Raw genomic sequence first — 25,413 nt, forward strand, 5'->3', positions numbered from 1 at the left:
TTTTTGGAGCGATACGGTATGTTTCAGTTAAGGCACGAGCACTGTTTTTCTGGACACCACGCGATCGGTGTGTTAATAGACTCCTTCGTCAACACACAACTTTTGTATGTCCCGGGAAACCAAAAATTCATCTGACACATTTTATTGCAGTTTCGCTGGACCGAAACCCACAGTATCTCCAGCGCGTGCCCGTGTCGGCTCAGGGGTCAGCTCGAAGCCTATGCATGTGGGCTTGGCGAGCGCAGGCTGGATGATGGCGTTGCTTTGCTCGCATATAGCGTGTGCTCCCGAGCCCGTGGTTGGCGTCTCTGATTAGGAATCCGCTAGCCCTGAGGGGGGGAGCCGCAAGGCCCCCAGACGCCAGAGCACCACGAACAGAGAAAAGAACAAAAGAGAGTTCGCATCTTGGGCAAATAGAGACAGACAGACGGACAGACAGACCCTAAGAAACCACAGAACAAGGATGTTGGAAAACTGACCACTGCCCAACGTGGTCCTGGGAGAAGAATGGCACGTGTGCCAGAGAGGGGAAACCCCAGCACCACTTGGCCTAATTTCCGGGGATGCCTGAAGGTGGCCTCCCGGCGGGCCCCCGGATGCCACGGCAGCGCCCAGGGTGGGCACCCAGCTGCCCGTCACGCGTGCGGGCCCACACTGGCTCGAAGAGAGCGCCAGGGAGGCGTCTGGAAAGTGAGGGAGTGAGTGCCAAACACTCCTTCGAGGGCCCCTTCCATCCCTGTCGGAAAAGCCAGAGTAGAAGCAGCCCCAGGAACCGTGGCCTGGGGACAAGCAAACGTGCGGTGGTTTCATCGGAAACCGCAGTATCTCTTCCCCGTTTTAGTGGTTTTCTCCGTGGATCGGACATGCCCAGTCCTACCCCACAGACGCCGTACTTTCGGGTTTTATGCAGCTCCGGGAAAGTGTCATACGTCATCCTGCTGTCGCCACAGCCCCAGGCGAGGGGATGCCCCACGGCAGTCACGGCACCCGCCCACGGAAGCCACGGCTGCAGCTAAACCTGAAGAAGCAGATCCCAGGTTCCGGGCCCTTCTTCCTCTGAGGATTCGACCACACGTCTCTGCTGATCACCAGTGTGTGCTTTCCACTCCCGCCCCCGGGAGCCGCGAGGCTGGGTGCCCCCTCGGGGGGTGCTCCGTGGATGGGGGAAGGTGGACCCTGCCCCGCGTCCTCCGCCCCCCCCCCCCCCCCGGCGCTCTGTGTCAGCGTCGCAGCAGCTTGTCGTTGAGCCTGATGACGTCGCTGACAAACGTGTCCGCCCCGATGAAGTCCCCCGCGATGATGTTGGTGCACCGCACGCCCGGCCCAGGGCACTGCTCGCGCACCCACGCACGCAGGTACGGCAGGTTGGGGAGCGTCATCTTCTCCAAGGACTCGGACGGGTGCGCCAGGATGTACGTCAGGTTCTCCGTGAGGTTGATGCCCGCCACGAACAGCCCACCTGGAACAGGAAGGAGAGGAAGCTGGTGCCACAGCTGTCAGCCTCCCCCGCCCTCGTGTCCACACGCTTCTGAGCACAGACTCTCAGAGCCGCGTGCAGATTAGGGTTCCGACGGCGGGGACACACGTGTCCACATCAGTGCCAGACTCCTGCCACCCAGCATGGGGACAGATAATGTCCGCAGGGACGTGCATGTCTTGATTCCCGTGTAGTGGACGGAATAACGTCCCCAGAGATGACCATGCCCCAACCCCCCACATGACGGACACACTGATGTCCCCACAGACGTCCACCCCTTGACCCTGAGCGGCGGACACACGAATGTCCCCAGAGATGTCCCTCCCACGTGCTGGACGGAATAATGTCCCCAGCGACGTGCACATCCCACCCGTGTGCTGGACACAGTAACCACTATTTGTCACAGCGGCAAATGGACACTCACACACCGCGTGTCAGCCAGCGGATTTCGGGGGGGGGGGCCCAGAATCCTCAGACACATCGCAGAATCTCCGGGAGGGGCTCAGCACCTGTGTGGGTGGGAACCCCTGGACAAAGGTCTGAGAGCCCCCCACCCCCACCACAGGCGAGTTGGCAGGCGGCCACGGTCAGACTTTTGGTGTCTCCCCGACGGTTTTCCTTCTAACCCTCAGAGTGCACGCTTGTCAACCGGAGAAACACGAGAGCGCGAGATACCACGTCACAACAGGCTTCTCGGGTGGCCTCGGGGCCGGGCCTTATGTCCGTCTCTCGGGTGACAACATGGCCTCTGAAACAGGTTTGTGAGCACACAGAGGCGTGACAGGGCGAGCAGGAGGCATGCTCGGAGCGCGTGTGGGTGTGTGTGGAGCCTGTGTGTGTGCAGAGCGCGTGTGGGTGCGTGTAGACGTGTGGGTGAGTCTAGAGCGTCTGTGGGTGTGTGTAGAGGACATGTGGGTGTGTGTGGCGCGTGTAGGTGCGTGCGGAGAGCGTGTGGGTGCGTGGTGTGTGTAGTGCGCGTGTGGGTGTGTGCAGAGCGCGTGTGGGTGCATTTAGACGTGTGGGTGCGTGTAGACTGCGTGTGGAGGGCATGGGTGCGTCTAGAGCGTGTGTGGGTGCGTGTGGCGCGCGTGTGGGTGCGTGTAGACCTCGTGGGGTGCACGTAGAGCGTGTGAGTGCGTGTGGATGCTTGTGGAGTGCATGTGGGTCGGGCACCGCCCGCGTGGGCGCGCGTGCAGCACGTGTGGGAGTCTGTACCGCGCGTGTGGGCGCGAGCACAGCACACTGCCCACGACGCGTGTCGCACAGCTGCAGCGCAGAGCTGGGGCAGGCTGTAGACCGGGTCTCCGCACCTCGCTAGCGATACCACAAGTGCGTGTCCACGTACGTACACACACGTAGATGTCTCGTGGATGTGCGTACGTGCGTCGTGCGTGTGTACGTGACGCAGGGAATTAAAGCAAAAAGGAAACGCAGACACAATGGAATTTCTTACAAGCTGCAGCCCACTGACGATCCCTGGGCAGCGCTCACGAGTCCGCGATTTCTCCGGGAACGTCCTCTGTCCTAACGTTCAGGCTTTGCTAGAGGGAAAAACACCGGCAGCCTGACGCCAGCCGCCAGCCGGGCCTCCAGGATCCCTGAGGATCCCTGATCTTCCTTAGCATAGGAAGGTCCTTCTGGGCGCTTCCCTTGACCTCACCGCCCCCAGCTCACACGAGTGTATAACCAGCCTCTCCTCCATCCCTGAGCAGCACTTCCCGCCCACGGGCCCGGTCCCTGCGCTTTGATAAAGCCACCTGTTGCACCAAAAACGTCTCGAGAATGCTTGCTGGGCTGCCGCCTCCGAACCCCAACATTTTCCACATCAGCCCGGACCTAAGCGGCTCTGGCAGGATGTGTCTGGCGCAGGCCAGCAAACTCCCTTGCGATAATTATGTAGACAGGCGTCCTCCCGATGGCACCCAGGCCGTCCTAGCAAAGGGGACGCTGACCCTGTCTGCTCCTCGTCAAATAGATGCAGGGGCTTCTCCCGAAGTCATTTCCCGGGCTCACGGCCGCGATCATCGGAGCCAGCTGTGGTTAGTCTGCCTCGGGACGGGGACTTTCTGGAATGTTCCCAAGCAGCTGTGAAAACAGCACGCGTCCACTGTGGTGGAAAACCCCACGGAGTCTGCTCATCTGTCCGAGCCTACGAGGCTTAGAATCCATCGGGAACCCCTTTCTCTGCCTTCTGGGGCGTCTCTCCTCTTTTGCCTCTCCTCCTTATTTCCTACCACCTTGGGTGGCCCAGTTCCTGGCCCACCACCGGTTCCTGGCCCAGCTCGGAGCCCGGGCTCCCCCTCCCCTCCCGCAAGGAGCAAACACCGGCCCCGGACTCAGAGCGCCCACTTCAGAGATCCCTGCCCGCATCCCCGAAAAACTGACAGTGGGGAACAAGCTAATTGGCTTTCAAATGGACACAAGCAGAATATAATTCGGTGTTTAAGCTAATTTAAATTTGTCGGTTTACTTAAGATGCACCTGTCTTTAGACGCACGAGCCTTAAATACCACGCTGCTATTCTATTCGGACTCACTAAAGGTGAGGTCAGGTCGTGTTATGTCTGTCGCAACTGGTCAGCAAAAAGACGACCTAAAATGATGCTTGATTTCTGTCTCAGTTTTCACGGGTGTTCTTAACATAGCTTGCAAAGTCTGCGGTGACCCGAGACTTTTAAAGCTTTGCTGCGATGACAAATTGGACTGAATTCCTTGGGCATCCAGACCTTTCCCTAATAGGACGTGGCCCTGAAGCATGGATTGATTACTGAACGTAGGTTTGTGGTTTTTCGGCTTCTTACTGCAGAGAAACTCAGGGCATTTAAATCTGCTGGAAAACATGCTTTGTGCTTAAATGTTTTCATTTAATTTGTGCTTTAAATTTTAGATTCATAAATCTGCCATCTAGAGACTTCTGGCTGAACAGTTTACAATTGGTTACCAGTTAATTTCCACTGGAGACTAAGGTTTCTAACACGAAAAATTCTGCTAAACGGGAGCCCGGGTGGCTCAGTCGGTTAAGCGTCTGGCTTCGGCTCGGGTCATGATCGTGCAGTTCGTGGGTTCAAACCCCACAGCGGGCTCACGGCTCTCAGCACAGAGCCTGGAGCCGGCTTCACATCCTCTGTCTTCCTCTCTCTCTGTCCCTCCCCCACTCACAGTCCTTCTCAAAAATAAATAAACATTTTTGAAAATGCTGCTAAACGTAATTAACCCTGATGGAAATAAGGGAAACAACACTGGATGAAAAGAAAAAAAAAGGTGTAGAGGGTTTAAGAAGGGAAATCTTTGGAAAGGAATTTTGTGTGTGGTCAGGACTAAAGTTGAAATGCATGGATTTTTTTTATGTGTATTTATTTTGAGAGAGAGAGAGAGAGAGAGAGACACTCCACACTGTCAGCACAGAGCCCCATGTGGGGCTCAAACTCACAAACTGTGAGATCATGACGTGCGTTGAAACCAAGAGTTGGATTCTCAACCAACTGAGCCACCCAGGCGCCCCATAATGAGGGGATTTTAAAAGTACACTGGTAGAAGTTCGGAATTCTGACTTCTCTGTTATAAAAAAGGACTTTTGGGGCGCCTGGTGGCTCGGTCGGTTAAGCGTCCGACTTCGGCTCAGGTCATGATCTCACGGTCCATGAGTTCGAGCCCCACGTCGGGTTCTGTGCTGACAGCTCAGAGCCTGGAGCCTGTTTCCGATTCTGTGTCTCCCTCTCTCTCTGCCCCTCCCCTGTTCATGCTCTGTCTCTCCCTGTCTCAAAAATAAATAAACGTTAAAAAACAATTTAAAAAATAAAATAAAATAAAATAATAAAAAAGGACTTTTTTTGGATTGTTAGCCTGCTTTTGATAAGAACATGTAAACAAAGGGTTTTTTTCTGTGTTACCTGCCAAGCAAGCCAGTTTCTACATTTTCTGTTTATCAGGTCTTTGATTACTTAAACCTCAGTGTTAAAAGAGCTAAGTTTTGCTAATAACCGTATAACCCTACACACTTGCCTTTGGAATCTTTTATTGCCTCCTTGGTTAAATAAATAACTTTGTATGGTAGGTAATCCTATTAAGGCGTGTGCTTTGTAACTTCTTTAAGGCTTTTTAAACAAACTTCCCCAAGATTTAAATTGTAAATAAAGTCTTTTTGACCAATTAGATTTGCTTCTTTGGTACGTTGTTAGGTGACTCAGGAAGCATCATTAAATAAATAATAGGTCTTAGGGCAAATGCTAGAACTATTCTGGAGACTATGCAATTCCTAAAGTGTTTTTTTTTTTTTTAAGTTTGTTTTCTTTTTGCACCAGCGAGCTTGAGCAGGGGAGGGTCGAAATCAAGAGTCGACACTCATCCGACCGAAATGACTTAGCCACCCAGGTGCCCCGAAATTCCTGAAGTTTCCGGAATGTCCTATTTGTGAGTGACCTGTGTAGACTCACATATGACCAGACAGCTCTAAGGAACTAAGGTTGACTTTACGAAACACGGAGCCATCGAGCCCCTTGGAAACGTTGGCCGGGTACCTGCTCACACAGCTCCCAGCAGCCTCACCAGGCGAGTACAGGTCACTTCCTGGCAGGTGCAGGAACCTCAGGATATTTGGGGACCTTGTGACCAGGAGTTGGCCCAATTCTACAGGTACAGCAGGCAGGTCTGACGGAAGTACTTGGCTTGGCTTCTGGCCTGGAGAGGCTGCGCTTGGCTCAGTTGAGAGATTCCTTACGAAATTTGCAAAGCAAATTTAAAAAAATCTGTATGGCTTATCACTATTCCTGCTGAGGTGATGTAAATAATTAGGCCGAGTTTATTAGCACTGGATTCGGTTTACAAACAGATGAGTCTTGACTTGGCTACTTCTCCAAATGAGGGTAATTGCAGGGAAAAATTATGTTTCAACACGTCTTTGTAAATACTAATTTTTTTTTTTTTTGGTTTTTTGGTTTTGTTTGTTTCTATTTTTACCTCTAGATTGAGAGAGAGAGTTGGGGGGAGGGGGCACAGGGAGAGAGACTGAGAATCCCCTCAGCCCGTGAGTTCGAGCCCCGCGTCGGGCTCGGTGCTGTGCCGACAGCTCAGAGCCTGGAGCCTGTTTCCGATTCTGTGTCTCCCTCTCTCTCTGCCCCTCCCCCGTTCATGCTCTGTCTCTTTCGGTCTCAAAAATAAATAAACGTTTAAAAAAAAAACAAAACCCAAAGATGTAAGAGTCAACATTGTTCAGGGGGGAAAGATGTGGGAAACAAAGGCAGAGGTGCGGATTAAATGTCCTTATAACCTGCGGCCATTGGCGAACTCTTGACACCCTCAGAGTGAAACGTCTCTCCAGCAACTCCCTACCCCCTTAAAGTTCCTGCGTTGCTAGAGGGGAAATGACCTTAGCTTGACAACAGCCAGGCCTCCAGCCTCCGGAGTCCTCGTTAGCATAGAAATCCGTCTGGAACTTCCGTCCCTTCACCTCCCCCACCTCCCAAGTTACAGTCACCCCTCACAACCCCGTTCCGCCCACAGTCCTGTCCCCCCGCTGTAATGAAAGCACCTGTTTGCACCCAAGACCGCGCAACAATCCTTTCTTTCTTGGCCGTCGGCTCAGAACCCCAACACTTCAAACCGCGTCGTGTGTATGGACTTATCCGTACCTCTGTGCATCCGTGCACACATGTACACGTACCCACGTAAGACACGTGCGTACACAGCCACACACGTGTCCATACATGTTACGCACACACACACACACACACACACGCTACATGACTTCTAAAGTTCTTCCCCAAGAGCCGAAAGCAAACCTGTGAGCGATAACGTGTGCGTGAGCCCTGCAGGTGCCATGTGTGACCGACCCACACTGCTCACCTGGGCGGCCACACCTCTTCATGTGCTCCAGGTAGTGGATGAGCTCCTGGGGTTTCACCTGGTCCCCCACCAGTAGGGGATCCCAGGCCACAGCTCCCTGTGCCGGCTCACGACACTCGCCTCCTCGTAGGACAGAATGACCTGCTGGCCGCGTGTCCACAGCTGGTTCAATGTCGGCACCTCCTGGAGAGGAAGGAAGAGTAGCGGGTACCTGAGAGAGACTGGTCGAGGAGTGTGAGAGACTGATGGTGGAGGATGGGGGTGAGAGACTGATGGTGGAGGATCGGGTGTGTGAGAGACTGATGGTGGAGGATGGGGGTGAGAGACTGATGGTGGAGGATGAGGGTGAGAGACTGATGGTGGAGGATGGGGGGTGAGAGACTGATGGTGGAGGATTGGGGAGTGTGAGAGACTGATGGTGGAGGATGGGGGTGAGAGACTGATGGTGGAGGATGAGGGTGTCTGAGAGAGACTGATGGTGGAGAGAGGGTGAGAAAGACTGATGGTGGAAGATGGGGGTGAGAGACTGATGGTGGAGGATTGGGGAGTGTGAGAGACTGATGGTGGAGGATTGGGGAGTGAAACAGACTGGTGGTGGAGAACAGGGTGAGAGAGACTGATGGTGGAGGATAGGGGTGAGAGACTGATGGTGGAGGATCGGGTGTGTGAGAGAGAGACCTGATGGTGGAGGATGGGGGTGAGAGACTGATGGTGGAGGATGAGGGTGTCTGAGAGAGACTGATGGTGGAGAGAGGGTGAGAAAGACTGATGGTGGAAGATGGGGGTGAGAGACTGATGGTGGAGGATTGGGGAGTGAAACAGACTGGTGGTGGAGAACAGGGTGAGAGAGACTGATGGTGGAGGATGAGGGTGAGAGACTGATGGTGGAGGATTGGGGAGTGAAACAGACTGGTGGTAGAGAACAGGGTGAGAGAGACTGATGGTAGAGGATCGGGGTGTGTGAGAGACTGATGGTGGAGAATGAGGGTGAGAGACTGATGGTGGAGGATCGGGGTGAGAGACTGATGGTAGAGGATCAAGGTGTGTGAGAGACTCATGGTGGAGACCGGGGTGAGAGAGACTGATGGTGGAGGATGAAGGTGATAAACTGATGGTGGAGTATCGGTTGTCTGAGAGAGACTGATGGTGGAGGATTGGGGTGAGAGACTGATGGTGGAGGATTGCGTGTGTGAGAGAGACTGATGGTTGAGAACAGGGTGAGAGAGACTGATGGTGGAGGATCGGGGTGTGTGAGAGACTGATGGTGGAGGATGAAGGTGAGAAACTGATGGTGGAGGATCGGTTGTCTGAGAGAAACTGATGGTGGAGGATTGGGCTGAGAGACTGATGGTGGAGGATTGAGTATGTGAGAGAGACTGATGGTGGAGAACAGGGTGAGAGAGACTGATGGTGGAGGATCGGGGTGAGAGACTGATGGTGGAGTATCGGGGAGTGTGAGAGACACTGATGGTGGAGGATCGGGTGTCTGAGAGCAACGGTGGTCGGTTATCAGGGTGTCTGAGAGACGCAGGGATGTGGCATCATTGGGGTGCCTGTAGTAGGGACATGAGGTGGGGGGCAGGCAGCATCTACAACTGCTCCTTGGCCTCTGGAATGTCTGTGACCCAGACAGAAGTGTTACCAACAGCATCCTGAGCTCACGCTGACCCCCCAGAGGCCCTGCCCGTCGAATAGCCAGGTGTGTCAGGAAGGTCAAGCACATGTTACTACAAGGACCAGTGCTCGAAGGACCAGTGATTTTGTACGTGGACCTCCCACCCTCTTCCGTCTCCCCTCTGTGACGTTCCCTCTGGAGACTCAGCCTGGCCGTCTGTCCCCTAACAGCTGCTCCTGCCACCTTCCCTCAGAAGCCCCGAGCACCTGGGTGCCCTGGGTCACAGCAGCCCCACTGTCTTGTTTTGGCCCCAGACCAGGCTCATAGGACGAACTTGGAGAAACGCCCAACAAAGTGATGTAAAATGGACCCCAAATGGGTATGGAGTTAACTTTTCAGCTTCCCGAAGACCCAGGGAGGGTCACTCTAGCCGTCGTCAGCAAATGGCACCAATTATCTGGATCACAAAGACCAGGTGTGTTGTGGGCTCAACCATGTCCCCTCTGAATTCTTAAGTTGAAGTCCTCACCCCGATACCCCAGAACGTGACTGTATTTGGAGGTGGGGTCTTGAAGTAGATAACGGAGGTACAATCAGATCATTAGGATGAGCCCTGATCCAATAGGACTGGAGAAGGGCGGATGAAGACACAGACATGCACAGAGGGACGACCACGTGAGGACACAGCGGGAAGACGGGTCTACACGCCCAGGAGACAGGCCTCGGCCCTGCCTGGACCTCAGACTCCCAGCCTCGTCCCCGCCTGGACCTCGCACTCCCAGGTTGTGTATGTGGCACAGTGGTGCGCGGGGCACACTGTGGGCGGGGGGTGGGCAGTGGTCTTTCTCCCTGGGCGCATCACAGAGAGCACTCCAGCAGTGCCCCCACCCCCAGCACCGGAATTATCTCACCATCATGCACAGCAGAACCAAGCACGCAGGGGAGCCTACAGTCATACTCCTGCCCCCCACCTGCGCCAAAGGGGCCCTTCCTACCCCTCGGGGACACAGCATGTCCCCAAAGATATTGTTGATACAGGCCACTAGGTACTCATGCAGGTTGTCCGTCAGGCCATCGAAGTCCCTGCAGGCCAGGATGACCACCTCCTGGGGTGGCTCTCCAGCCACTCTGAGATCTCCGTGAGGGTGTCCTGCACAAGAGAGAGAGGGGCTCAGTCGGACCGTCCCGAGGGGGGCCAGGAAGCTGAGGACACTCCCACAGGCCCAAGGGCCTTCCGCAAACAGAACCCACTGGGCAAACGGGCCTGGGTCCTGGGCCAACAAATAGCCAATGCAGCCTCACCAACGACCGCCGGGCCGCCAGCCATTATCCTCGGGGAGAAGCATATGCTTGCGTGTGTGTGTGTGTGTGGCCACGTGTGTGCACGCTCACTGCACAGGGCACCGTGTGTGCAAAGGTGTGAAGTCTGCAAGTGCAGGGAACCCGCAAAGCCCGGCAAGTGGCATGTGGAGTGAGGTCCCGGAATGGTGTCACCCGGCCCCAGGCGTCCTGGATGGCAGGGGGGAGTCAGGCTGAGCGGGACGGTGACTCGTCATATTCGGACTTCAGAGCCACTCAGGCTGTGGCGGAGGAGACAGTGCAAGACACCCCAAGCCCCAAGCAAAGGCAGAAGACAAGCGGCCCCAGGTTTGCAAAACCCAGGAGCTCAACAGGCGTAACCTCTGGACGGCTGGACCCCACAAGGGTGCGCATCACCGCGTGCAGGCCTCCCCGCCGCAGCCCGTCCAGCACCCCAGCCCCTCCCTGCGCCAGCCGCCCTGCCCTCCCTCTGCGACCTCGCACTCCTCCCCTCCCCCCTTCCCCCACGCCCCCCCTCCTCAACCCCGTGACCCCCTGCACCCCCCACACCTCCACCAGTGCAGTGGAGTACACCATCCCCCTCTCCTGCCCCCCCCCCGCCCCCCGCCCCCCCACCTCCCCTCCCACTCTCCCCCCCCCCCCGCACCTCCCCCTCCCCCTCCGCCCCCCCCCGCACCTCCCCTCCCACTCTCCCCCCCCCCCGCACCTTCCCCTCCCCCTCCGCCCCCCCGCACCTCCCCCAGCGCAGTCGTGTATACCATCCCCCTCCCCTGCCCCCCCCCCGCGCCCCCATTCCCCTGCCCCTCCCCCCGCACCTCCCCCAGCGCAGTCGTGTATACCATCCCCCTCCCCTGCCCCCCCCCGCGCCCCCATTCCCCTGCCCCTCCCCCCGCACCTCCACCAGCGCAGTCGAGTACACCATGTGCACGAAGTGCAGGTTGTTCTCCGAACCCTCCGGCATGTGCGCGACCCGCAGGTCCAGGTACCGCACCCCGGCGTCCAGCTGCTCCGTGATACCCAGCACCTGTGGACAGAGCTCCGTCGTCGCTGCTGGGGGCCGTGGGGCTCCCGCCTCGGCTCACTGCCCCCCCCCCCCTCCCGTCCAGGGCTCACGGTCCGGCCGGAGATGCCCCCCTCTGGGCCACGCTGTCTGAGGTCGAATCAAGAGCTGTTCTAGGTGCCGGCTGCGGTCCGGATGCCGCGCACGCCTGGCACTCGGGCACATGCTTTCGGGTGACACTGGCCACGGTGAGCCACAGACGGAGCCTGGGGAGGCCCTGTCCTGCCGTCCACGCCCCCTCGGCGCTGCCCTGCAGGGTCCCGCCTCCGGGAAGGATCGCTCTCTGGGCCTCAGCAGCCCTGAGCCAGGCCCCCAGGGCCGCACCTGCACCCTTGGCGGTCAGGACGCGCGGAGGAGGGTCAGCGGAGGTGGGCACCGTCCCCACGCCACAAACAGCAGGAGGACAGGCAGGAAGGAATCCAATCCAGAGAGGGTAAAGGAGGGAAAGGCTGTACCCTCCCACACAACGTGACAATGGAAAAAGCGAGAGTTAACGTGAAAGTAATTTGTACGTCCTTTGCGGCCCTGCAGGGAGCCAGGGTCCCCCCTGTGAGCCCCCCTGTGGAAACACGCAGCACTCGGGCTCAGGAGGCTACCTAGAGGCTTTCGTGTCCCCTACTGTGTGTGCGTGGGGGGAGGGGGGCGAGGTCCAGCCAGGTGCGCCCCCCTCTCCCCCCACCGTGCAGAACCACCTGCGAGGGGCCTTGACGCCCAGGCCGGCCCTCGCTCAGGGACCCCAAGCTCTCTGCAGGAGCGGACTCCGGGGAGAGCAAAGCACCCAGCTGGCTACTCCCCGGGGCACAGGCTTGTGCCTCAGGTGGGCTGAGGTCGTGGACGCACAGGACCGAGAAGTGCACATTTTCTCCCGTAAAACACCCCTTCACACGCGTATGGTGTCTTTTCAGAACGTAAACTAGGTGCTCGCGGTGTATTAGTAAAGCCGCGGGATCTGAGGAGGTCGTCACACGACGCACGCGCGGTCTGACCGCCCAGGGCGGATCCCTGCCTACACCTGGGGACGCAACAGGGGGGCTGCGCCGAGAACCTCCCTGGAGCTGGATGGGGCGTTCCTGCCCCTTCCCCTCGGTGTGTGAGCTACAAACTTAACATGATGCCCTCCCCGGTGCTTCTTCCCCGAACGGTGTGCATTAGCGATGGCACCGTGTGGCCTGGGGCGTTCTGCAGCAAACTCAGGGTGTGCACAGCTTCCCGGCTGTGGACGCACCCCATATGCTTTCCTGTGGCCGGTGCTTATGAACAAGCGGTTCTGGTTATTTCCTCAACCGATTCCCTGGAGGCACCCAGACTTTACAACAGCATACCCCCACCCAGACCTCCTCATGGCCCTCAGCACCATGAGACCCCAGCACCACGGGGACCCAGCACCACGAGACCCCAGCACTGTAGGGCCCAGCACAAGGAGACCCCCAGCACTGAGAGACCCAGCACTGTGGGGACCCAGCACTGTCCAGGACCCCAGCACTGCTGGGACCAATCACCACTCAGGACCCTAGCACCACGGGACCCCACCACCATGTAGGACCCAGCTCTGTGGGGACCCAACACCATGAAACCCCAGCACTGACAGACCCAGCACTGTGGGGACCCAGCACCGTGGGACCCCAGCACCGTCCAGGACCCCAGCACTGCTGGGACCCATCGCCACTCAGGACCCTAGCACCACGGGACCCCACCACCACGTAGGACCCAGCACCATGGGGACCCAGCACCATGAGACCCCAGCACTGAGAGACCCAACACTGTGGGGACCCCAGAACCGTGGGACATGGCACTGTGGGGACCCAGCACCCAGGACCCCAGCACTGCAGGCCCCCAGCACCATGGGACCCCAGCACCGTCCAGGACCCCAGCACTGCGGGGACCCATCGCCACTCAGGACCCCAGCATCACAGGCCCCCAGCACCATGGGACCCAGAACCACCCAGGACCCCAGCACCGCGGGGACCCAGCTCGGTGGGACCCCAGCATCTTGGGACCCCAGCACCGCGGGACCCCATCTCCAGGACGGCAGCGAACCCGCTGACCCCTCCCGCAGGGCTCTGTGGTGACATTTCAGGCTGGCCAGTGCAAACACCTCACACAGGTAGGGAATCTGGTTTCTCCACATTCCAGACAGGCAGGTCTCCAGAGGGATTCCTGCTGCCCTCGTGACCTGAATTCCTGCTGCGCAGCGATTACAAAGCACCAGAGCCCGGGACTGGGGCCTCCGGGAACCCAGAGTTTCCAATGCACACGTCCAGGGAGCAGAGAATTCGGACCCCCTGAGCCCCCCACAAGCGGCGGTGGGGGGCTGGGCTGCTCCCCAGGTGGGTCCTGCATTGCTGCCAGAACCTGGAACCATCACGTGCCTCTCCTCCCTTACTGACACTGTGCGGTGACGGCCATACGGCCAGCTGCCTGCCCCTCCCCCACCGGGAAGCCCCAGGTCACCCTGGGTCTGCTCTCCCCATCCCCCCACCGGGACCCTCTGGGTCACCCCACCCTACACCAAGGTGCCCTGGGTCTCCCTGAGTCTGCTCTCCCCACCCCCCACCAGGACACCCCGGGTCACCCTGGGTCTGCTCAACCTACTCCCCACCGGGAACCTCCAGGTCACCCTGGGTCTGCTCTCCCCACCCCCCCACCAGGACACTCCGGGTCACCACACCCCCCACCAGGGTGCCCTGGGTCTCCCTGAGTCTGCTCTCCCCACCCCCCACCAGGACGCCATGGGTCACCCTGGGTCTGCTCTCCCTCCCCACCCAGGACCCTCTGGGTCACCCCACCCCCCACCAGGATGCCCTGGGTCTCCCTGAGTCTGCTCTCCCCGCCCCCCACCAGGACACCCCGGGTCACCCTGGGTCTGCTCTCCCTACCCCCCACCAGGACGCCCCAGGTCACCCTGGGTGTGCTCTCCCCATTCCCCAGCAGGATGTCATGGGTCACCCTGGGTCTGCTCTCCCCACCCACCACCAGGACCCTCCGGGTCACCCCACCCCACACCAGGATGCCCTGGGTCTCCCTAAGTCTGCTCTCCCCACCCCCCACCAGGACGCCATGGGTCACCCTGGGTCTGCTCTCCCTCCCCCCCCCCCAGGACGCCCCGGGTCACCCTGGGTCTGCTCTCCCCACCCCCCACCAGGACCCTCCGGGTCACCCCACCCCCCACCAGGATGCCCTGGGTCTCCCTGAGTCTGCTCTCCCTGTCCCCCACCAGGACACCCCGGGTCACCCTGGGTCTGCTCTCCCCATTCCCCAGCAGGATGTCATGGGTCACCCTGGGTCTGCTCTCCCCACCCACCACCGGGGCCCTCCGGGTCACCCCACCACCCACCAGGATGCCCTGGGTCTCCCTGAGTCTGCTCTCCCCACCCCCCACCGGGACGCCCCGGGTCACCCTGGGTCTGCTCAACCTACTCCCCACCGGGAACCTCCAGGTCACCCTGGGTCTGCTCTCCCCACCCCCCCACCAGGACCCTCCAGGTCACCACACCCCCCACCAGGGTGCCCTGGGTCTCCCTGAGTCTGCTCTCCCCACCCCCCACCAGGACGCCATGGGTCACCCTGGGTCTGCTCTCCCTACCCTCCACCGGGACCCTCTGGGTCACCCCACCCCACACCAGGATGCCCTGGGTCTCCCTGAGTCTGCTCTCCCCATCACCCACCAGGACGCCACGGGTCACCCTGGGTCTGCTCTCCCCACCCTCCACTGGGACCCTCCGGGTCACCCCACCCCGCACCGGGATGCCCCAGGTGACCCTCAGACTGCACATCACCCAGACCTTCCTCTCCATGTACACCCTACCCCAGGACAACCCCCCCACCCCAGTGCTCACAATGCCCTCGGACCCCCAGGAGCAGAGGCCTTGGCAGGGAGTTTGAGCAAACCCCAATCAGACAGGAGAGACTGACCCCTCTCAGGACGTGGGGACCCGGCCCCGCCCGCCCTGTCCCTCCCTGAGCATTCAGGGCAGAAACCTGTCATTGTGGGTTCTTTCTCCTCCTTTTCAAACGTGTGCCCGTCTCTAAACAGGCCTCTGGACAACGGCACGGCCCAGAGGAGGTTCCCCAGGACTGGGGGCTCTGAAGTGGGATCCCGTGAGGGCCTGCCTCCAGCCAGCAAAACACCTCACAAAGACACGGGGACATGCGTTGTTTATGGCTGCTGGGTTGGCCGGACGTCTGTTTTCAATAGTGTTTCCCCTGCCAGGGAGGGCACCCACCCGGCAGATGGCACTGATCGGCTGGCCCCAGGGCCCCGCGCCCCTCACCTGGGTGGTGGACCACTTGAGCACGATGGGGCGTGTGATGCAGGGAAGGACCTTGCCCAGCAGCTGCAGCAGCCGGGACTGGCTCTGTGCAATGGGCGACTTCTTGTCCAAGCAGTACGTCATGGTGTCGTGACTCCCTGCAAGCAAACCCGAGGGGACTTTGCACCCGGGAGCCCCCTCTGCCGGGCGCCCCGTGAGCCCCCTCCACTGGGCGCCCTGTGCCCGGCAGTGGGTACTGCCCCAAACTCATGCCCACCGTGCCGGTGGGACAGGGTCGTCCAGGACCAGGGTGGCCCTAAACCTGGGTGTCCTTTTAAGGGACACAAGAGGAGAGACACAGACACAGAGGAGATGCCACATGACACCACGTGGTTCCTCGCGGGGAACACCGCCCCTGGTTTCGGGGACCTTCCCGTGCCAAGTGATCCTCATCCAGCACAGCCACCAACGTGCCCCCCTGACCTGGAGAAACACCCCCATGTCCGTCCGCACTGACGTCCGTGAAGGTTTTCCAGAAACTCTTGAAGAAGAAAGGGGCACGTTTACTGGGTGCGAACGTTCGCATGTTGTACAGGGACGTCCGTGTAAATAAGCACAAATACGTATAAATAAGCGAAGCTGCTGGAATCGCTGAGACTCGGTGCTGCCGATTCCACAGATCAACGCATCAGAGCGCGGACTTCAAAGACGGACGCAGTTTTGCGCATCTAAGGTGTCATAACGGGGGCGTTCTGGTCGCTGGACACAATCAGTGAGCACCGAGATCAGGAGAGATTCCTGGGCCCTGTGTCCCATCCAGCGGAACCCACGATGTTTACAGGCTTAGCTGGAAAAACGAAGCCGTCCTGCTTTGTCGGAATGTGCCAGGAAATCTTTCTGAGGACGATCCCGAACGCAAACGTATGAAAGGAGAAGACGGAGGCTGGAGGCAGCAGAGAAAAGAGAAAGGGATTCCCCCCGGGGCTTCCGGAAGGAGCCGGGCCTGTGGGCACTGAAAGGTCACCCCCGTGCAGATTTCTGGCCCCAGAGCTGTGAGTTCACACAGCTGTTTGGAACCACACAGATTGTGGCCCTTTGTTAGAGCGTCCCCAGGACACTTTCACAGCCACCTGGACACGGCGCCTTGGGGACTAGGGGCCCTTTCCCCTGTGGTGCTGGGGCGTCCCCTACCGCCCACAGCTGCCCCCGCTCCCCAGATCTGACCTCTAAGGGAGCTAAACTCCCACACGCTCCCCAGAGGCCACCTGCTTCTGCGGGGCACAGAGGGGAGACGAGGGGATGGGCCTGAAGAAGGGCATGCCCTGGGCCCTTGGTGGCTGTTTGTCCCGGAAGAGTTCCCTACAGATCCCCTGGAACCACCCGGAAACCGCCTCCCACAAGGAAAATGGCCCCAGGGCAAACTGGAAACCCTGTGATTCGGATCACCAGGGAGGGATCACCAGGGAGTGAGAGCATGGTTACACCTCTCTCCTCGAGCACGTGGGTGTGGCCAGGGGTTCCTGACACCGATGACGGGGGCGTGGCCATAGGGCATGACAAGAAGGCAGAGGGCAGTGGGAGGGATCCCCTCCCACCACCTGGTCAAGAGTCCAAGACTCAGGATGCGCCTGGAGAAGCTTGCGATGGGGAAGTGGACGGTCCCCACGCCCAGTGACAGTCCTCACTTACATACACTCCTATACGAATGTCAGCGGAGGGCACACAGCCAGTAAGACGATACTGTGGCTCCATATGTGCTGATACAGAAAATGCAGACAATATTATGCTAAGTGAAAACGTAGATCAAAAATTGTACAGTTGGGCCTTCTTTTCGTTTACAGTGTATATCTTTATATATAAAAATGGATTATCCCTATATGTAAATGGATTCACATATATATTATAATATAGAACTATAAACTGCAGGCAAATCTATATATGTCACAGAGAATGTAATTTTTTGTAACTTACACGTTTGCATTTGTCTGCAATTATTATGTATTGGCTCTATGAGTTTTTTGTGGCTCCCTTACAAAGTGGGAGGCTTCAAAGAACAAAAATTAATTGTATCCCAGCTCTGGTGGCCAGAAGTCTGATATCCAGGCAGGGCAGGACCACTGAGATCCAAGGGGGCGGGACCAAAGTCCCTCCAGAGGCTCCAGCAGAAGGTCCTTCCTGCCTCTTCCAGCTTCTGGGGCTCCAGGCGTCCCTGGGCTGGTGGGCCCATCCTCCTCATCTCTGCCTCTGCCTTCACGTGGCTTCTCTGTGTCTGTGTCTCCCCTTCTGTCTCCTACAAGGACACCTGCCATTGGAGTCAGGGCCACCCTGACCCAGGATGGGCTCATCTCAGATCCTTCACTTACTCACATCGGCAAACACCCTATTTCCACATAAGGCCCCGTTCTGAGGCTATGCGGGACATGAATTTGTAGGCACTGGTCAGTGCCTAGAATCGGGTTTGTGTGGTCACCCCTCGGGCCCAGCGGGGACACAGCCTGACCCCCAGGGACTCTCTCTCGTCTGTGAAGTCATTCGGGTGTTGGGACTCGGGCCACTGTGGGAGTCCAGCTGACAAACAACAGACAGCCATCTGGGAAATAACCAGACTGGGTCCTGCCCCATCAAGAGAAACTGCATTCGAATCAAGGATTTAAACGTTTTTGAGAAGTCTTCGTAAAATCCCAAAGAAAAGCGCTAGGACAGGGTGAAAACGTGGCTCAATCTGAAAAACTACAAAAATGTACCCAGGTGAGAAACCTGCTTATTTTTGAGGGAGGATCTCCAGATACCGCACGTGCACGGACGTGGAGACACGGAGTGGGTCCACTACAGCCCTTCGTTTTTGCAAAAACAAAAGGCTGGTAATGCCCACATGCTCATCAGTGGGGAGCGGCGGCCACTGGTCCCGGGGCCACTGGAGCCGCAAGGGCCCAGACGGAGCCCAGCAGGACTCAGGGCCACCAGGTCGTGCCCCGTGCAGGCCTGGCAGGCGTCCCGGAGAGAGGGCTTCTGTCCCCAGGAGGGGGGTTCTGTCCCCAGAGAGGGGGGGTTCTTTTCCCAGAAGGGGGGTTCTGTTCCCAGAGGGGGGGGCTCTGTCCCCAGAGGGGGGGTTCTGTTCTCAGAAGGGAGGGTTCTGTCCCCAGAGGGGGGGTTCTGTCCCTGCTGCCCCTCTGCCCTCAGCCCCTCTCTCCCTCCCCTGCACTCCCAGCCCTCCTCGACTGCGCCTGACCTGCCAGCCAGCTGCTCTGGCCACACCATAACTAGGGTCCCACAGGTCCTGTGATAGGGATGGCTCACGGCCAGCTGGCGGCTTGAGGTGCCCCGCAGGAACGCAGTGCTCGGTCCTTACAGCTGAAGGGCTAGCGGGTCCCTACACAGAGGGACAGACTGGCGGGGGAGCAGTACCCCAAATCCCTATGCCATCACATCTCCCCTCAGCCACACTCCCTGGGACTGTGCACGTGCCTGCTGGGCCACATCAGAATGAAGGAGATGGAGAAGGGAAGACGGTCATTTGGTGCATGTGTGTGCATGTGGTGTGTGTGTGCCTGTGTGTCTGTGTGTACATGTGTGTGCATGCGTATGTGTGCATGTATCATGTGTGCATGTGTCTGTATCGCATCCATGTGTGTGTGTGCCTGTATTGTGTGCACGTGTGTGTATATGTGTGACTGCATTGTGTGCGTGTGTGCACATATGCGTGTCTGTATTGTGTGCGTGTGTGCCTATATTGTGTGCACGTATGTGCCTGTATTGTGTGCATACATGTGTGTCCATATTGTGTGCGTATGTGTGCCTGTACTGTGTGCATACATGTGTACACATGTGTCTGTCTTATGTGCATGTGTGTGCACGCATGTGTGTCTGTATCGTGTTCATGCATGTGTGTGCCTGTACTGTCTGCATGTGTGTCCGTATTGTGTGCATGCGTGTGTGTCTGTGTACATGTGTGTGCATGTGTGCACACACGTGCCTGTTTCTGTGCATGTGTATGTGTGTCTATCTTGTGTCCATACGTGTGTGCGTGCATGTGTGCATGTGTATGTGTGCTGTATTGTGTGCACGTGTGCCTGTATTGTGTGCATGCATGTGTCCATATTGTGTGCGTATGTGTGTGCCTGTACTGTGTGCATGCATGTGTACACACGTGTCTGTCTTATGTGCATGTGTGTGCACGCATGTGTGTCTGTATCATGTTCCCGCATGCGTGTGCCTGTACTGTCTGCGTGTGTGTGCATGCATGTGTGTCCGTATTGTGTGCATGCGTGCGTGTCTGTGTACATGTGTGTGCATGTGTGCATACGCGTGCCTGTTCCTGTGTGCATGTGTGTCTGTCTTGTGTCCATATGTGTGTGTGTGCATGTGTGCATGTGTATGTGTGCTGTATTGTGTGCATGCGTGTGTGCCCGTGCTGTGTGCATGTGTGTGCACGCATGAGTGTCTGTGTTGTGTGCGTGCCTATATTGCGTGCATGCGTGCATGGTCCCTGCAGTTTCCGTGCACTCAGGCCCCACCCCATGGCCGGCCGCGCCCCTGGGGGAAGCAGAAGCCCTCACCTGGGATGGACAGGTGGTGCAGAGGTACATCCCAGAGCAGGGGGCACAGTGCCGACATCCAGTCTGCATTTGTGCCGCAGCCCTGGAAGTTGCCAGAAGCGCTTACCTGTCCGCCCATCAGGGGCCACTCGGCGCGACCTGAGGAAGGAAACAAAGTTTTGCTGACGTAAACCAAAGGGCCCAGAGCCACTCTCCTGGGGGGCGCTGGCAAAGCGTGCATGCTACCCCCTGCCGGTGCCCCCTGCTCCAGTCTTGCGCTAATCCCTCCACCCCGCCACACCCGCTGCGCAGAGGGGCTCACACGCCACAGTCGGCCAGGTCTGTGGCTGCAGGGCTTCAATCCTGGGGGTGGTGGTGCCTTGGGGGCCCAGGTCAGCACCCTGCCCTCTGCCTCCCTGGGTTGGGGTGCTGGGCTGTGGTGCAGGGAATCTGAGACTGTTCCCACGGAAGCCAGCGCTCCCTTAGAAGCAATGGGGAGACGCCTGGGGCTAGGGGAGAGGAGGGGGTGTCTCCTGGTCCTTAACCTATGGCCCTGGCCACTGTCTTCCCAGCATCTGCCAGGTGATGAACACGCATGGGGTGTAATTTACTCTCAGGATAAGCCGACGAGGTGGGCACAGGACATCGCCTGCCCAGAAAAGGAGCCCCAAAGACAGGAGCCCATCCTGGGTTGAGCTGTGACCCGCCACCAGATTCCCATGTGGCCTCTTCCCCCAGCACGTCCCCAGCCGTGGAAGCTCTGTACACACAGTGAGGGGGTCAGACTTGGCTTCCCTGGAAATAAGCCACTTCACCCTAAGGGTTATTTTGAGCGGAAGAAGACTGAAGAAAAGCAGAAACAAGAAAAACTCTCCTCCCTCCTCGTCTAACCCTAACCCTAACCCTAACCCTAACCCTAACCCTCTCCTGCAAGCAGGTATAAATTTCCCTCTGTGCAGCCGTCCCCTTCCATCACCTGTACCCGGAAGGGGAGGGCACCCCCCCCTAGGTCTGCACAGTAACAGTGACCCTGCCTTTAGCCTCCCCCAGCCCGCTACCTTCTCGGGATTTAGGGTCCCTACAACCCCCAGCCCTTTCACTCTGGCTTCTCAATTCCACACAAATTCATCAACCTTTGGTGAAATGGCAGATAAGGCCTAACGTCCAACTGTCTCCCTGGGTCCACTCCTCTTCTGGGAAGGCCTCTACAAACATCCAGAATAAACCCTGTCCATCTGTCTTCTGTCATTTCATTTCATTTTATTTATTTATTTATTTATTTATTTATTTATTTATTTATTTTCAGAGAGAGAGAGAGAGAGAGAGACAGAGAGAGAATCACAAGCAGGATTCACACTGTCAGCGCAGAGCCTGATGCGAGGCTTAAACTCACAAACCAGTTGATAAGCTGATGCTCAATCGACTGAGCCACACAGGGGCCCCTCTTTGTCATTTTAAAATATTTTTTTAAAAGTTTTTATTTATTTTTGATGCAGAGAGAGACAGAGCATGAGCAGGGGAGGGGCAGAGAGAGAGGGAGACACAGAATCTGAAGCAAGCTCCAGGCTCTGAGCTGTCAGCACAGAGCCTGACGTGGGGCTTGAACTCACAGACTGAGATCATGACCTGAGCTGAAGTCGGATGCTTAACCGACTGAGCCACCCAGGTGCCCCCCTCTTTGTCATTTTAATTTGCAGGTCTTGGTCCCAGAATCTAAGAGGTTAGAAAAAATTGTTCCTTGTCTACACTGTGTCGAGTGCACCAACAGCCAACAGTACAGTATTGATTCTCATTCTGCCTCAGCAGACAAAAGCCCGATCCCTAACCCTAACCCTACACCCCCCCCCCCCCCCCCGTCCATAAGAGGGTCCTAGAGCTAGCACCCCTGCCATCCATCTTCCCTCATGGTGGGTCCCAGGGCTCTCCCAGCTCACACCCAGTCCATCAGTGTCCCTGCAGGAGTGAGTGTGGGACCCCGGCCCTCCCGCGGGGGGCGGCAAGCATCCAGGTGGTCTGGGGCTGGCCTATGCACACAGGAGACATTCCTCAAGGCACTGTGCCATCCAGGGGCAGATGGGCCACTGCCTACCTTCCAGCCATGCAGGTGTCTGGAAAGTGAGCAGACCGGGGACCGTGTAGCCCCAGCCTCAGGACCCCCTATATGTGTCGGCTGGACGTCATCTGGGAGTGTGGTCAGCCCCAGCTAGGACACACAGAGCAGGGGGTGTGGCTATGCCTCTCCCAGCTGCCGCCCAGGGGGCCTTGTCCCGCCCAACTGAGCCCTCCCCAGTCCCATCCCAGCAGGGCCCACGTCTCAATGGCCCCAGGAAGAGGCCTTGGGTGAACCCTGAGATCTGCCAGGGGCTCACCAATTTGCTTCCAAGGAAAACCACTCTGTGAGTTTCAGCTGACAGGTAACTAAACACACCCCCAGAATGTGCCCCTGGGGCATTAGGGTTCCTACCAGCTGGAGGGAGCAACAGACCCCAGAGAAACTGCCCAACGGGGCACTAGTTTGTCTGCGTGAAGCCAGTTTCCATGTAGACGTGAAATGTCCACCTGAAGAGATGCCTCTGCCCCTGCACCTGGGAGAGCTCCTCGGCACCCCAGCCCCCCGAGTCCCCTCCACCGAGCCCAGCCCCTGGGGAAGGTCGTGGGAGCACCAGCACCCCGAGTCCTCTCTGGAGCCCAGCCCCAGGGGAAGGTCCTGGGAGCACCAAAACTCCCAGTCCCCTCCGCCAAGCCTAGCCCCTGCGAGAGGTCCTGGGAGCACCAGCACCCCGAGTTGCCTCCGCTGAGCCCAGCCCCTGGGGAAGGTCGTGGGAGCACCAGCACCCCAAGTCCTCTCTGGAGCCCAGCCCCAGGGGAAGGTCCTGGGAGCACCAAAACTCCCAGTCGCCTCCGCCAAGCCTAGCCCCTGCGAGAGTTCCTGGGAGCACCAGCACCCTGAGCCCCCTCCGCTAAGCCCAGCCCCTGGGAGACATCCTGGGAGCCCCAGCACCCCGAGTCCCCTCCACCGACCCTAGCCCCTAGGAGAAGTCTGGGAGCATCAGCACCCCAAGTCCCCTCTGCCGAGCCCAGCCCCTGGGGAAGGTCCTGGGAGCACCAGCACCCCGAGTCCCCTCTGTCGACCCCAGCCCCTGGGAGACATCCTGGGCACCCGGCACCCCGAGTCCTCTCCAAAGCCCAGCCCCTGGGAGAGGTATGGGATCCCCAGCACCCCGAGTCCCCTCCGCTGAGCCCAGCCCCTGGGAAGGTCCTGGGAGCACCAGCACTCTGAGGCCCTTCAGCCGAGCCCAGTCCCTGGGAAGGTCCTGGGCGCCCCAGCACCCCGAATCCTCTCTGCTGAGCCCAGCCCCTGGGAGAGGTCTGAGATCCCCAGCACCCCAAGTCCCCTCCACTGAGCCCAGCCCCTGGGAAGGTCCTGGGAGCACCAGCACCCCGAGTCCCCTCTGCTGAGCCCAGCCCCTGGGAGAGGTCTGGGATCCCCAGCACCCCAAGTCCCCTCAGCTGAGCCCAGCCCCTGGGAAGGTTCTGGGAGCACCAGCACTCTGAGTCCCCTCCGCGGACCCCAGCCCCTGCGAGAGCTCCTGGGCGCCCCAGCACCCCATGTCCTCTCCGGAGCCCAGCCCCTCGACAGCTGGACAGCCTCCACCCTCTCTGATCACATCAAGGCAGGGCTCGGGCGCGCCCTGGGAAGGAGGGGGTTGATTGCACAAAACCGGGTGAGGGCAGGTTTGCAGGCTCCCGGCCCAAGCAGGTGAGACACAGCAGCCTCCCACTCGTGAGCCTTCGGGGAGGTGGCTCCGTGTCCACGCGGCGCATCCGGAGGTGGTGGCTGGCGACAGTCGCACTCAGGAAATAGCTCTTAGGTGAATAAAAGGACGGACGTGCCGCCGGCAAACCCGCGTGACATTCTGTCCCGTTCACGGTCCCCAACGCTCCCCGGCCCGCCTGCGCGCACGCAGGCTTTGCCCCAGCCCCAAGGACCCGCGATTACACCTGGGGCGCTAAGTCCTGCGCCAGCGGCAGAGCAGGGTCCGCGGACGCACCGGCACCTGCCGCCCTCACCACCCCGGAGCGGGTCAGCGCTGACCACGGCTAGTTCCCGCGGCCGCGGAGCCCGGAGTCGAGCCTGTGGCGGCCCCTCTTGCTAACCCTCCATCCGGTCCGGAGGACGTGCCGTGCCCCTCCCCCGCCCCAGGCCGGGACCCCCCCCCCCCCCCCGCTGTCCCCACCTGTCCCCACTGTTTCCGCAGGGACCCGCGACCCGCCCGGAGGCGCTCACCGCGCGCCGCAGACTCTCCAACGGACTTTCCGGCGAGGCCTAAGCCCAGGACGCGCCCCGCCCGAGCCCCAGGCCGGGACCCCCCACCCCGTCCCCACCTGTCCCCACTGTCCCCACTGTCCCCGCAGGGACGCGCGACTCGCCCAGAGGCGCTCACCGCGCGCCGCAGACTCTCCAGCGGACTTTCCGGCGAGGCCTGAGTACAAGACGCGCCCCGCCCGAGCCCCAGGCCGGGACCCCCCACCCCGTCCCCACCTCTCCCCACTGTCCCCGCAGGGACCCGCCACCCGCCCGGAGGCACTCACCGCGCCGCAGACTCGCCAGCAGACTTTCCCGCGAGGCGCCTTCCCCCAGCAGCCGAGTCAAGCACTTCCTAAAATGCTCTGGCCTCGCCATTGGACGCCGGGAACCCCCGCCCCCGCGAGGAGGAGGGGCCGCCTCCAGACAGTCACGCCCAACCCCACACGGGCCCCAGGCTGCACCCCCCACGTCCTAGCAGGACCCGAGCGGGGAGAGCAGGGCGTGGTGGGAGGGGGGCGTGCCCCATACGTCCCGGGCAGCCCCACCTGCAGGGACCAGACCCTCCCAGAGGACGGGAAGGTGTCCTGAGGGGACCCGCGGGGTCAGCGGTCAGTGGTCAGGGACAGGAGGGTGTCCTGAGTGTGACCACGGGGTCAGCGTCAGGGAACAGGGACAGGAGGGTGTCCTGAGTGTGACCACGGGGTCAGGGTCAGGGGACAGGATGGGAGGACATCCTGAGAGCCTGGCCGTGCTTTGGCTGCTGTTCCCGTCACTCTGGACCCCAGGCCCAGAGCAAACAGGACTTTCATCAGAGCTCGGATGGCCTCATGTCCTCGGCGCCTGTGATCTCTGAGGACGTTGGTCTGAAATCCGACCGCGGCCTTTACTGAAGTGTGTGGCCCTCTGGCCTGAGTGGCTCTTGTCCCGGTCCCAGCCGGGCCAGGGCGTGTGGCCTCCGTCCGCGTCGGCGGAGGCGCATTCCAGGGCACGTGCACACCTGCACACCC

The 25,413-nt window shown here is 59.3% G+C and overlaps 1 protein-coding gene across 1 annotated transcript; it reads right to left on the reverse strand.

Moving 5' to 3' along the window:
* Window positions 1-126: 126 nt before the first annotated feature.
* Window positions 127-24,746, reverse strand: LOC125159909 (PI-PLC X domain-containing protein 1-like). Its single transcript, XM_047848586.1, is given in 9 exon segments — window positions 127-1,459; window positions 7,318-7,380; window positions 7,383-7,500; window positions 9,928-10,040; window positions 10,043-10,082; window positions 11,148-11,276; window positions 15,584-15,720; window positions 20,119-20,256; window positions 24,691-24,746. Coding segments are annotated over 8 exon segments (957 nt in total). The 5' UTR covers window positions 20,237-20,256; window positions 24,691-24,746; the 3' UTR covers window positions 127-1,220.
* Window positions 24,747-25,413: the final 667 nt, after the last annotated feature.

The sequence above is a fragment of the Prionailurus viverrinus genome, unplaced genomic scaffold (assembly GCF_022837055.1).
Source record: "Prionailurus viverrinus isolate Anna unplaced genomic scaffold, UM_Priviv_1.0 scaffold_89, whole genome shotgun sequence".
NCBI lineage: Eukaryota > Metazoa > Chordata > Mammalia > Carnivora > Felidae > Prionailurus > Prionailurus viverrinus.